The 13,531-nt window shown below is 38.1% G+C and overlaps 2 protein-coding genes across 2 annotated transcripts in view; both read left to right on the forward strand.

Annotated features, from left to right (window-relative positions):
* The window catches only part of PAWR (pro-apoptotic WT1 regulator), a 112,534-nt gene that overhangs the window by 60,665 nt on the left and 38,338 nt on the right, over nt 1–13,531 (forward strand). Inside the window, exon 3 of the mRNA XM_032854707.1 lies at nt 11,799–11,930. Within this exon, the coding sequence (XP_032710598.1) occupies nt 11,799–11,930 (132 nt within the window). The remainder of the gene's footprint in view (nt 1–11,798; nt 11,931–13,531) is intronic.
* LOC116866072 (cytochrome b-c1 complex subunit 2, mitochondrial) lies at nt 4,237–5,721 on the forward strand. The gene has a single exon (XM_032854706.1). It carries the CDS (start codon nt 4,268–4,270, stop codon nt 5,627–5,629), a length of 1,362 nt encoding a protein of 453 aa, XP_032710597.1. The 5' UTR covers nt 4,237–4,267; the 3' UTR covers nt 5,630–5,721.

Raw genomic sequence — 13,531 nt, forward strand, 5'->3', positions numbered from 1 at the left:
CAGTGTTTATCATCAGTATCTTAGGTATTTCAATATAGGTCTGACGTTATTCTGATGGGCCTTCCTCTGTACATAAGGAATCTCTTCCCCCTAGCTGCTCTCAAGGGCTCCTGTCTAAAATTATGATTTCATCAGTTTCACAATCAGGTGTCTTGAGGTCTTTCTAGATTCTATGATCTTGGTGGGGAGACCTTTCTGCCCTAGGACAGGAATGCTGGCTCTATTCCCCAGATTGGGAAGATTTTTATGGAGAATTTGTTCAGCTATATCTTCTAGTCTTCTTTCTTTCTCCTCCCCCTCAGTGATTCCCATAATTCTGACACTGGAACGTTTCATGGAGTCATTTATTTCCCTAATTCTGTTTTCATGGCTTCTCAGCTGTTTGTTCCAGGCCTCCTCCTGAGCCTTTTTCTCTCAGTTCGTCCTCTAGATCACTAATTCTATCTTCTGCCTCATTTACCCTAGCTATTAGAGAATTTAGATTAGATTGGAACTCATTGATAGCATTTTTAACTTCTTCCCTGGTGGCTTTCATTTCTGCCCTAATCGATTCCATGTTGTCATTAATGGTTTTCTCCAACCTAGCCATTGCCTGGATAATTGTTACCCTGAATTCCCTTTCCAACATACTGTTTATATCCATATCCAATAGCTCTGATGGAGAAGGCACAGTCTCTGAATTTTCCTCTGTTGGGCATTCCTCCTCTTAATCATTTTGGTGAGAGATGGCTGAGGGGGGATGTGTAGCTGAATGTATCAACCGTGATCTGGGCAAGGTGCACCCTGGCACACTTCTGAGCTATTGGGACTCCCCACCAAAAGGAAAGAAAAAAGAAAAAAAAAGAGAGAGGAAGAGAGAGACAGGAAAAAAAAAAAAAAGAGAGAGAGAGAGAAAGAGAAAGAGAGAAAAAAGACCCAGCCAGAATGGGCCCCAAACGTAAGATTTATAAGGTATACAAACAAAAACAGACAAAAAGACCTACAAAAGTAAATGACAAGGAAAAAAGAACCCTGCCAAAATGAACCCCAAGTATAAGATTTACGTATTACCAGAACATTTATATATTACCAGAAAAACAAATATACAGAAACACAGAAGAAAAGATGGGAGGGTGGTTATAAATCCTCAGTGTGGACAAGGAAGGTTATTTTGATTCTTCCTGGGTGTATCTTGATATCTTTGTTAAAGGGCTCAACTTTCCAGAGATAAAGGGGGATTAAAACTGGTTTATTTATAGGGATAGTATATAGGGATAGTATTGATTGGGGAAAGAGGATTACTTTGAAGCTTATCTCTATATGAATATTTAAAAAAATAGAAAAGCAAAAAGAAAAACACAGGTATATGTATCAAAAAAAAGTTCCAAGTTAAAAGGTTGTTATTATTATGGAATTTGTTATATTGAACCTCTCGTTGTGATGAGGTTAAAAAAGGTTAAATAGGTTAAAAAAAGTAAATAGGTTAAAAAAAGTTCTCTGGAACTTTCTCCAGAATAGACCACTGGTCACAAATCAGGACTCAACTTATACCAAAAGATGGAGATTATTCCCTGCATATTCTCAGACCACAGTGCTTTGAAACTGGAACTCAACCACAAGAAAGAGTTTGAAAGGAATTCAAACACCTGGAAGCTAAAGACCACCTTGCTTAAGAATGTTTGGTTCAACCAGGAAATCAAAGAAGAACTTAAACAATTCATGGTAAACAGTGAGAATGAAGACACTTCAGTCCAAAACCTATGGGATACAGCAAAGGAGGTCCTAAGGGGGAAATACATAGCCATCCAAGCCTCCCTCAAAAAAATTGAAAAAATCCAGAATACACCAATTCTCTTTACACCTTAAGGAACTGGACAACAACAACAACTGGACATCAACAACAAATTAAGCCAACTCCCACACAAGAAGGGAAATAATCAAGATTAGAGCAGAGATCAGTGAGATAGAAACTAGAAATACAGTAGAACACATCAACGAAACTAGAAGCTGGTTTTTTGAAAGAATAAGATCAATAAACCATTGGCCAAACTAATCCAAAAGAAAAGAGAGAGGACCCAAATTAATAAAATTATGAATGAAAAGGGAGAGATCACGACTAACACCAAGGAAGTAGAAATAATCTTCAGAAATTATTATCAACAGTTATATGCCAATAAGTTAAGCAACCTAGACAAAATGGATGCATTTCTGGAAACCTATAAACTTCCAAAACTGAATCAGGAAGAAATTGACAACCTGAATAGACCAGTATCTAGTAAGGAGATCGAAGCAGTGATCAAAAACCTCCCAAAAAACAAGAGCCCAGGACCTGACGAATTCCCTGGGGAATTCTACCAAACATTCAAAGAAGAAATAATACCTATTCTCCTGAAGCTGTTTCAAAAAATAGAAGCAGAAGGAAAACTTCCGGACTCTTTTTATGAAGCCAGCATTACCCTGATCCCCAAACCAGGCAAAGACCCCACCAGAAAGGAGAATTTCAGACCCATATCCCTGATGAATGTGGATGCTAAGATTCTCAACAAGATCCTAGCTAATAGGATCCAACAATACATTAAAAAGATTATCCACCATGACCAGGTGGGATTTATCCATGGAATGCAGGGGTGGTTCAACATTCACAAATCAATCAGTGTGATAGAACAAATCAATAAGAGAAGAGAGAAGAACCTCATGGTTCTCTCAATTGATATAGAAAAAACATTTGACAAGACACAGCATCTGTTCCTGATTAAAACGCTTCAAAGTATAGGGATAGAGGGAACATTCCTCAACTTCATGAAATCTATGAAAAACCCACAGCAAATATCATCCTCAATGGGAAAAAGCTGACAGCCTTCCCTTTGAGATCAGGAACATGACAAGGATGCCCACTCTTGCCAGTCTTGTTCAACACAGTACTAGTCCTAGCAACAGCAGTCAGACAACAAAAAGAAATAAAAGGTATTCCAGTTGGCAATGAAGAAGTCAAACTCTCTCTCCACAGATGACATGGTACTTTATATGGAAAACCGAAAAGACTCCAGCCCCAAACTACTAGAACTCATACAGCAATTCAGTAATGTGGCAGGGTATAAAATCAATGTACAGAAATCAGTTACTTTGTTATACACTACCAATGAAAATACAGAAAGGGAAATTAGAGGATCGATTCCATTTACTATAGCACCAAGAACCATAAGATACCTGGGAATAAACCTAACCAAAGAGGTAAAGGATCTGTACTCAAGGAACTACAGAAAACTTATGAAAGAAATTGAAGACACAAAAAGATGGAAGCCATTCCATGCTCATGGATCGGAAGAATAAACATTGTTAAAATGTGTATACTGCCTAGAGCAGTCTATACTTTCAATACCATTTTCAAAGAGCATTTTTCAAAGAGGTGGAACAAACAATCCTAAAATTTGTATGAACCAGAAGAGACCCCAGATTGCTAAGGAAATGTTGAAAAAGAAAAAACTGCGGACTGGAACAGAGTAGAGAGCCTAGATATGGACCTGCAACTCTATGGCCAAATAATCTTCAACAAACTAGGAAAAAATATACAGTGGAAAAAAGACAGTCTCTTCAATAAATGGTGCTGGGAAAATTGGACAGCTATATGTATAGAAGACTGAAACTCGACCATTCTCTTACACCATACACAAAGATAAACTTGGAATAGAAAAAAGACCTCAGCGGGAGGCAGGAATCCATCAGAATCCTAAAGGAGAACATAGGCAGTAACCTCTTTGACATGGGCCACAGCAACTTCTTTCAAGATATGTCTCCAAAGGCAAAGGAAAAAAAAGCAAAAATGAACTTTTGGGACTTCCTCAAGATCAAAAGCTTCTGCACAGCAAAGGAAACAGTCAACATAAAAAAGAAGACCCATGGAAAAAAAAGCAGCCCACGGAACAGGAGAAGATATTTGCAAAAGACACATGTAATCATGTCAAAAAATGGTCAGAAGACATGAACAGACACTTCTCCAAAGAAAGACATACAGATGGCTAATAGACACATGAAAAAATGTTCATCGTCATTAGCCATCAGGGAGATTCAAATCAAAACCACATTGAGATACCACCTTACAACATACTTACAACAGTCAGAATGGCCAAAATTAGGACAGTGTTGGAGAGGGTATGGAAAAAGGGGAACCATCTTACACTGTTGGTGGGAATGCAAGTTGGTGCAGCCACTTTGGAAAACAGTGTGGAGATTCTTTAAGAAATTAAAAATAGGAGCCGGCAGTGACCGTGGGTTAGAGCGAGCTTGAGCCATGAAGCTGCTAAGCAGAGCCGGGTCCCTCTCGAGATTTTACTCCCTGAAAGTTGCTCCCAAAGTGAAAGCCACGGCCGCCCCTGCAGGAGCGCCATCACAGCCTCAGGACCTTGAGTTTACCAAATTACCAAACGGCTTAGTGATTGCTTCTCTGGAAAACTATGCTCCTGCCTCAAGAATTGGTTTGTTCATTAAAGCTGGCAGCAGATATGAGGACTCCAACAACTTAGGAACCTCTCATCTGCTTCGTCTTGCATCCAGTTTGACTACTAAAGGAGCTTCATCTTTCAAGATAACCCGTGGAATTGAAGCAGTTGGTGGTAAATTAAGTGTGACTTCAACCAGGGAAAGCATGGCCTACACTGTGGAATGCCTGCGGGACCATGTTGATATTCTAATGGAGTTCCTGCTCAATGTCACCACATCACCAGAATTTCGTCGTTGGGAAGTGGCTGCCCTTCAGTCTCAGCTAAGGACTGACAAAGCTGTAGCTTTTCAGAATCCACAGGCTCATGTCCTTGAAAATCTGCATGCTGCAGCTTACCGAAATGCCTTGGCCAATTCTCTGTATTGTCCTGATTATAGGATTGGAAAAGTGACACCAGATGAGTTGCATTACTTTGTTCAGAACCATTTCACAAGTGCGAGAATGGCTTTGATTGGACTTGGTGTGAGTCACCCTGTTCTAAAGCAAGTTGCAGAACAGTTTCTCAACATGAGGGGTGGGCTTGGTTTACCTGGTACGAAGGCCAAGTACCGTGGAGGTGAAATCCGAGAGCAGAATGGAGACAGTCTTGTTCACGCTGCTCTTGTAGCTGAAAGTGCTGCCACAGGAAGTGCGGAAGCAAATGCATTTAGTGTTCTCCAGTATGTTCTTGGTGCCGGACCACATGTCAAGAGGGGCAGCAATCCCACCAGCTCTCTGTACCAGGCTGTTGCCAAGGGAGTTCACCAGCCATTTGATGTTTCCGCTTTTAACGCCAGTTACTCGGATTCTGGACTCTTTGGGATTTACACCATCTCACAGGCTGCCGCAGCTGGAGATGTTATCAAGGCTGCCTATAACCAAGTAAAAACGATTGCTCAAGGAAACCTTTACAATGCAGATGTCCAAGCTGCTAAGAACAAGCTGAAAGCTGGCTACCTAATGTCAGTGGAGTCTTCTGAGGGGTTCCTGGATGAAGTCGGGTCCCAGGCGCTGGGTGCGGGATCGTACACGCCGCCAGCCACAGTCCTTCAGCAGATAGACTCCGTAGCTGACGCTGATGTCGTAAACGCTGCAAAGAAGTTTGTTTCGGGCCGGAAGTCAATGGCGGCAAGTGGAAATCTGGGCCATACACCTTTTGTTGATGAGTTGTAATACTGAAACACAACTTGCAGGGAAGAGCTGAACATGTTCTCAACCCAGAGCAGCAAACACATGAAAGTCAAAGATCTCTAATATAACATTTTTTTTTCAATGAGGTGAAATGTCTTAACATATAAATACAGGTAATTATCCCCGGCTGACTTAAAGTCAATAAAACATTCTGTTTAAATGTTTTTCTTGCATCTTTGCTATTGGTAATCAAGTATTTATTATATGTTGAGATCTTTGTTTTAGATGCTGTGAAGGAGAACAGGAACATAATAATAGAGTCCAGAAGCATCAGAAACTATTAAAATTAAGATAATTATTGATGGCTTTTAGAGATAAAACCAGTTGAAAAATCTGTCCTCTTGGGTCAGAATAATTAGTTGGGTTTTACCCCCTGTCTTTTTTGGAATAGAGTTATTTCCTAAAAATATAAATTCCCTAGTCATATCCTATGTTCCCCCTGCCTCATTTTATGTCAGATTTATCTTCACTTGTGTCACAGAGTTTTGTCTTTTTTCTCATCTTCTCCCTCTCGCTCATCTGTTTCTGTTTCTTAGGGCTGAAAAGGGGGAAAAAATTGTTATGTGAACAACAAGCCAGAAAAATACATCTCTTATTTTAAGTAGGGCATCTGAAGTTTGCAAAACAAGAGAAACTAAATATCTAAATAAAAATGTGATACTTACCTTAAAAAAAAAAAAAAATTAAAAATAGAACTTCCCTATGACCCTGCAATTGCACTATTGGGTATTTACCCCAAAGATACAGATGTAGTGAAAAGAAGGGCCGTCTGTACCCCAGTGTTCATAGCAGCAATGGCCACAGTCACCAAACTGTGGAAAAAACCAAGATGCCCTTTAACGGACGAGTGACTAAAGAAGATAAGGTCTATATATACTAATGGAGTATTATGCCTCCATCAGAAAGGATGAATACCCAACTTTTGTATCAACATGGATGGGACTGGAGGAGATTATGTTGAGTGAAATAAGTCAAGCAGAGAGAGTCAATTATATGGTTTTGCTTGTGGAGCATAAGGAATAACACGGAGGACATTGGGAGATGGAGAGGAGAAGTGAGTTGGGGGAAATTGGAGTGGGAGACGAATCATGAGAGGCTGTAGACTCTGAGAAACAAACTGAGGGTTTTGGAGGGGAGGAGGGTGGAGGGTTGGGTGAGCCTGGTGGTGGGTGTTATGGAGGGCACATGTTGCATGGAGCACTGGGGGTGGTACATAAACAATGAATTCTGGAACACTGAAAAGAAAGAAATAAAGACAAAGTATATTATATGGCCACAAAAAAAAAAAAAAGAAAAATCATACTTTTGTTTTATTCAGGAGTTTTATTTGCCAAAATACTGGTGCTCCAAAATGCAGTTTTGGGAATAGTAAAGAGCTTGGTGACAGTCAGTGATACTTACTCTCATTTTGTTTAAAAAATGTCATTTCATAAAACTTTTTGGTTTCAGTTTAAAATAATTGTTAACCCTGTTCTCATGCAGTTCTCTCTATTCTATGTAAAAGGATACAGTAACTTTGACGTGATTACATTTATCTAGAAATAAGAGCTGGGAAGAGAGTGCATTGAGTTCCACGTTGTTGGTGTAATTATAATATAGAACCAGCATTCATTTTCATCTCATCTTTTTCTCTCTCAGATAAAAAGCTTTTGATTAGTAGAAAGAAACTTAATTTTTTAAAAAGATTTTATTTATTTATTTGACAGAATCACAGGTAGGCAGAGAGGCAGGCAGAAGGGGAGGAGAAGCAGGTTCCCTGATGAGCAGAGAGCCTGATATGGGGCTTGATCCCAGGATCCTGAGATATGACTAGAGTCAAAGGCAGAGGCTTAACCCACTGAGCCACCGAAGTGCCCAGAAATAAACTTTAAAACATGTTTGAATTCTTTTTGGTTCTCTCTTGCTGGTACTTATTTAAAAATTACTCTTGGGGGCGCCTGAGTGGCTCAGTGGGTTAAGCCTCTGCCTTCAGCTCAGGTCATGATCTCAGGGTCCTGGGATCGAGCCGCACATTGAGCTCTCTGCTCAGCAGGGAGCATGCTTCCCTTCCTCACTCTCTGCCTGCCTCTCTGCCTACTTGTGATTTCTGTCAAATAAAGGAATAAAATCTTAAAAAAAAAAATTACTCTTGGGACGACTGGCTGTCTAAGTAGAGCATGTGACTCTTGATCTCGGGGTTGTAAGTTTGAGCCCTATGGTGGGTATAGAGATTACTTAAAAATTAATTTAATTTTTAAGATTATTAAAAAATTACTTAAAAATGAAAAAATGTTTAAAAAATACCCCAAAATAACTCTCTCTCCATTAAGGATACCATCAGCTGTGCATGGAGAGAATTCTTAATCTTTGTAAGAAATAAAAGTGGAGGGGCGCCTGGGTGGTTCAGTGGGTTAAAGCCTCTGCCTTCAGCTCAGGTCATGATCCCAGGGTCCTGGGATCGAACCCCGAATCGGGCTCTCTGCTCAGCGGGGAGCCTGCTTCCTCCTCTCTCTGCCTGCTTCTCTACCTGCTTGTGATCTCTCGGTCAAATACATAAATAAAATCTTTAAAAAAAAAAGAAAAGCAATAGAAGTGGAAAATATCCTAACCCACTTTGGTCCACTTACTCAGTTATTTTTTGCTTTCATTTTTTCTTCTCACCATTTCCACCAAAATTTCCTCTAGGTATATTTATTACAGTTACATAAGATAGCTTAGAGAATTTGTAGGATGCTTGTTGCTAAAAGAATTCTACAGGTTGCTAGAAGAACCTTGGAGGGAAGTTGTGATTCATCAAGTAATCCAAGCTGCCTGGAGTGTAAGATGCACACATTCTTCTCAGAGATAGTGTGTGTGATGAATAGGTTCCCAGGTCAGTGGGTAACAGTGTTGCCACAGAAAAGCATATTCTGTTTTATCTTGGGGTGCTATAGTCCATCTCCCTGATTTGTTTCATCTTGGTAACTCATTCATTTATCAAGCATTTACTGAATTTTTTTTTCTTCTTTTTAAAGTGTTGGTAAGGGAGTATACATTTATTGAGGTAGTGGAAGGAACGGAGGTTAGTGTTGAGGGACTGGATCTCAGAAAATGAAAACAAAGATAAATAAAATAATATTCCAGTGCTCAGGCAGTTCATGGCTATCTGCTTCAGCTTTTACTTTCTATCTACACTACGTTAGGATTTAAGAGTTCTAGCTTTATACTACTGACATTTGATCCTACGGTCAGGGATTTTTGCAGTCCAGGTACTGGAGAATGAGATGATTCTTTGCACGGAGTAGAAGCCTAGAGATGAGACTACTCTTTATTTTTTCCAGATCTTATACACTTGCTTCTCAGCCCCCACTTTGCATTAAATGATTGACCTTTTATCTCAGTAATGTGTATTGAGAAATTCCTTTACTTTATTCTCTTTTCTATTCTAGGACCTCAATTACAAAGTTTTTATTATTGTGGTTTTATATATTTTAATGTTAGAATGATTGTTTTGTCATAACTTTTTTAAAAAGTTAAAGTTTTCTGGATGTTTATGTATTTATCCAGATGGTCACCCCTACTTTCCAAATAATTTCCTTAAGATTTTGATTGGAATTTTTATTCAACTTATAAATTGGCTTACAGATAATTGACATCTTCACAATATTAGGTTTTTCTCCATGTAAGAAAAGATTTTAATTGTGTTTTTCAGTAAAATTGTATAGTTTTTTTCATAAAGTTTTTTGGTTTATTTTTATAGTTACTATTAAAATTATACAGTCTGACTGGCTGTTGATGTTACTTTGGGAAGCAATTTTTGCATACATCTATAAAAACCATTGTAATGAACTTTAATAATTCTAAGATTTTTATGTTATTTCAACAAAATTGTATCATCTGAAGTGATGGAATTTTGCCTTCTTCCTATTGCTGAAATCTTTTATTTTTCTTACCTGGATTTATCAGATAGCACCTCCAGAATGATGTTAACTCTGTTTATAGTAGAATGGATATCAGTGTCTTAAGTCTGATTTTGCTTTTAAATTTTATTGATATTTTGCCGTTAAACATGATACCATCTGTTGGTCTGAGAAAGGTTTTTAAAGAGTCCTAAGAGAGATTCTTTTTCTAATCGGGACTAGTTTCTTAAATTTTAGTACCCTTTACTAGATTTATTTTAATTGATTCTGTTTTCTACCTGGGATATGGTATTTTTCATAGGATCAAATTTTCTGCTTTCTTGTGTACTCTCCACTTTTGGTCCCTGTTAATTTCCACTCTGAACTTTTTTATATAGGTTCTATTTCCAAAATCAGTTTTGTTTTTTTTTTTTAAAGATTTTATTTATTCATTTGAGAAAGAGAGACAGAGAGACCACAGTCAGGGGGTGGGGGGAAGCAGAGGGAGAGGGAGAAGAGACTCCCTGCTGAGCCAGGAGCCAGACATGGGGCTGGATCCCAGGATTTGGAGATCATGACCTGAGCCAAAAGCAGATGCTTAACCATCTGAGCCTCCCACGTGCCCCCCACCCCTGCATCAGTTTTGATTATGTTTTACTTATATTCCAGGGAATTGTAGCACCATAACATCTTTGTGTGTTACGTAGTGAAAAGTCTACACTTCTCAGGTTATTTATGTTTTTTGTGATCAGAGCCTTGCCTTTCCAATCTTTACCTCTGTCAAGAACTGTGAAGGGTTTGAGATCTTACCCTACTTGCAAACTAACCATGTTAGCCTGCTGTAATTTCATGGATCATGACCGAATACACTAGTCTCCTGGTTCAGAGTCAAGTAGCCTCAGTATCATAATTTTTTTTTGTACCAATAACCCAAGTCCCATTTAGGGCCAGATGACACCTGTACACACAGTCAGTTCCATTATAGGGAGAGCAGGAAATTTCATTCTTTCCCCTCACTTCCTTTCCATATCATTGTAATTTTTAAGACTCCATCTCAGGAGCTTTCTTCCATATCCCACCCCCACACCATCGTGAACCTTGTGTCTTTGAATGTGCTGCTTATCTACTGTGTCCCTCCTATTCCAGACACTCCAGCGTCCCTTCTTGGTTTTCACAGTGATCTAACTTAACTTTTTTTCTCTTTTTATAATTTGTAGGTCCTGTTTCTTTCATTAGTGCCTTCTTATTTACAGGCTGCCTGCTGAAACATTATTTTTCATGTCTCACAGAACCCTTTAGGGCGATATTGGTTAAGAATGTGTTCAGTTGTAGGGGTGCCTAGGTGTCTGAGTCGGTTAAGCATCTGCCTCTGGCTTGAGTCATGATCCCAGGTCCTTGGGATCGACTCCCACTTAGGGCTGCCTGCTTTTCCCTCTCCCTCAGCTGTTCCCCCTGCTTTTGTGCTCTCTTGTTCTCCTTCTCTCAAATAAATAAAAAAAATCTTAAAAAAAAAAAAAAAGAATGTGTTCATTTGCAAGGAACAGATAGCCCTTTGCACAATGGGTGTAATGAATAGAAATTTGTTTCTATTTATGACTTTTTTCATGTAGGGTATGGAAATTGATAATGCAGATGTTGATTCAGCTTTTTAGCAGCAACCTTTCCATATGCTCTTCCCACCATCTGAAATTTTCTTTTTTTCTATATCTGCAGTTCTAAATTTTACCCATCTTTTAAATTATAAACTCTTCTACAGAGTTTTTATAGAAGACTATTCCCCAGGTGAAAATACTCTCTCTGTGTATACTTTCAGGTAGTACTAAGCTGGAAAATGGCCTTTATCATTGAGTTATTTGCATCTATATCTATATCTCTGTATATCTTACATCTTCTGTGTTAACTTCCCACTAGACTATAAATTCCATGTCTTGGGTATATCATTTGTTACCCTCTGAAAAGTGCCTTTTTTAAGGTAGACACCTTTCATTTACTTGTTGGATGAATGTGAAAGAATGAGTAAACCTTGCTTTTTAAGCAAGCTTTCTCACTGCTATTTAGAGTCTAGAGGAAAGATAAGTTGTCAGGGGTGTGAATGTGGAGTTTGGGGTTTAAGCATATAATTTAATTTACAGGAATTAAATGTACATATTACTGAAAGGAACACCATTATCATATAAATTAGTTTCTGAATGCACAGATACTTCTTTAATGCTATCCAAATGTATCTTCACATATTGTCAATACAATCTGTTAGTATTATGTGGAAATAAAATGGAAACTATTTTTTCTTCTAGTGCTTAGATGAATATGAAGATGATGAAGCAGGGCAGAAAGAGCGGAAACGTGAGGATGCAATTACACAACAGAACACGATGCAGAATGAAGCTGTCAGCTTATTAGATCCAGGCAGTTCCTACCTGCTACAAGTGAGTATTTATTTATTTAAATTTAATTTTAAAGAATTACCTTAAAAATTCATTTTCTTATGAGTTACTATATGTTGATTGATTGTGAACTCTAAGATCGAGAGTGACATGCTCAACCAACTAAGCCAGCCAGGCACCCCTAAAAATCTATTTTTTAAAATTTTTTATTTTACAAATGAATATCTAAAAATACTAGGATGTCAGTTGCTATTTTAACAATCATTTTTAAGTAGCTTTTAATAATTTTTCCCTTCTCCTTTTGGTTACATCTGCTCCATTTAAGTATTTTCAATGGATTTAACCATTGACTTTCCTTCTGTTCAAATTCAAGTATATATGGTTCTTGGTTCCTAATCAGTGATAGCTAGGAAAAATAATTTCCTCTTTGCTCTTAATAAAGTTAGAATTAGTAAGCTTTTGAGTGGACAGTTATGCTCTAGGCTGATATTGCATTAGAATTATATAGCAACTAAAGAATGAACTCTATGTAGTATTGTGAATTGCCAGAAACATCTGCACTTCTGTATAATTATACAAGTAAAATTAAACTCAATTTCAAATTAGCTGTTATTTTGGGTTTTTGTGGCAAAGAAAACTGGGAGTTGATCGTATTAGAATGCCTCAGTAGAAAGCAAACTACTCTGCAGAACCGTTTAATTTAAATTGGAATTTGGGAATGATCGTGATATCATCTAATCTTATGTTAATTTGATGATTGAGATCATAAACTACTCTGTCATCTTCTCAGAGTTCATTTTTGATGTTAAAAAAAATTATTTAAGTAACCTCCGTACCCAGTATGGGGCTCAAACATGTGACCCTGAGATCAAGAGTTGCATACTCTTCTGACTGAGGCAGCCAGGTGCCTCCAGTTTTGACTTTTTAAATGCATTTTATTATATATCACTTTAAAAGGCGTTTCTGAGCAGATCGAATATCTCTCCATTTTATTAATGAAAAAAATTAAATATAAACTCTATTACTTTGTAAGGTTATGATAAAAAGGCATTTGAAAGAGGCAGATATTTTGAAGTAGTTTGGAAATGCAGGTGCAAAACTTCTTTGTCATCTGCTCTTTGAGGCAGATATACTGATGGGAAGAATGATGAAGTGATGCAAGTTTATCTGTCCTTTGTATCTAAGTTGCTATTACTAGAAGTACCTACCCTATTATGACATGGTGTAAGCTAATAAGCCATGTTTCTCTCAGTATCTGTGTGACTATTCATAATCTAAAATATCTTTGTATCCTTTGTTTAACAAAATTGAAGTTAAATCTGGGTCTATTCCAGGTGAAGATAGAGGCTTAATTTATTGAAATAGAGACAATACAGTATTTTTATTAAGAATAAGTTTATTAAGGGGGCACCCGGGTGGCTCAGTGGATTAAGCCCTCTACCTTCCGCTCAGGTCATGATCCTAGGGTCCTTGGATGGAGCCTGTCATTGGGCTCTCTGCTCAGCATGGAGCCTGCTTCCTTCCCCACCCCTCCGCCTGTCTCTCTGCCTACTTGTGATCTCTGTCTGCCAAATAAATAAAATCTTTTAAAACATTTATTAAGAATTAAAATTTTAATTCTTGGTCATGCCACTTTGGTATAC

This window comes from Lontra canadensis, unplaced genomic scaffold (genome assembly GCF_010015895.1).
Source record: "Lontra canadensis isolate GAN:19392208 unplaced genomic scaffold, GSC_riverotter_1.0 scaffold9, whole genome shotgun sequence".
Classification (NCBI taxonomy): domain Eukaryota; kingdom Metazoa; phylum Chordata; class Mammalia; order Carnivora; family Mustelidae; genus Lontra; species Lontra canadensis.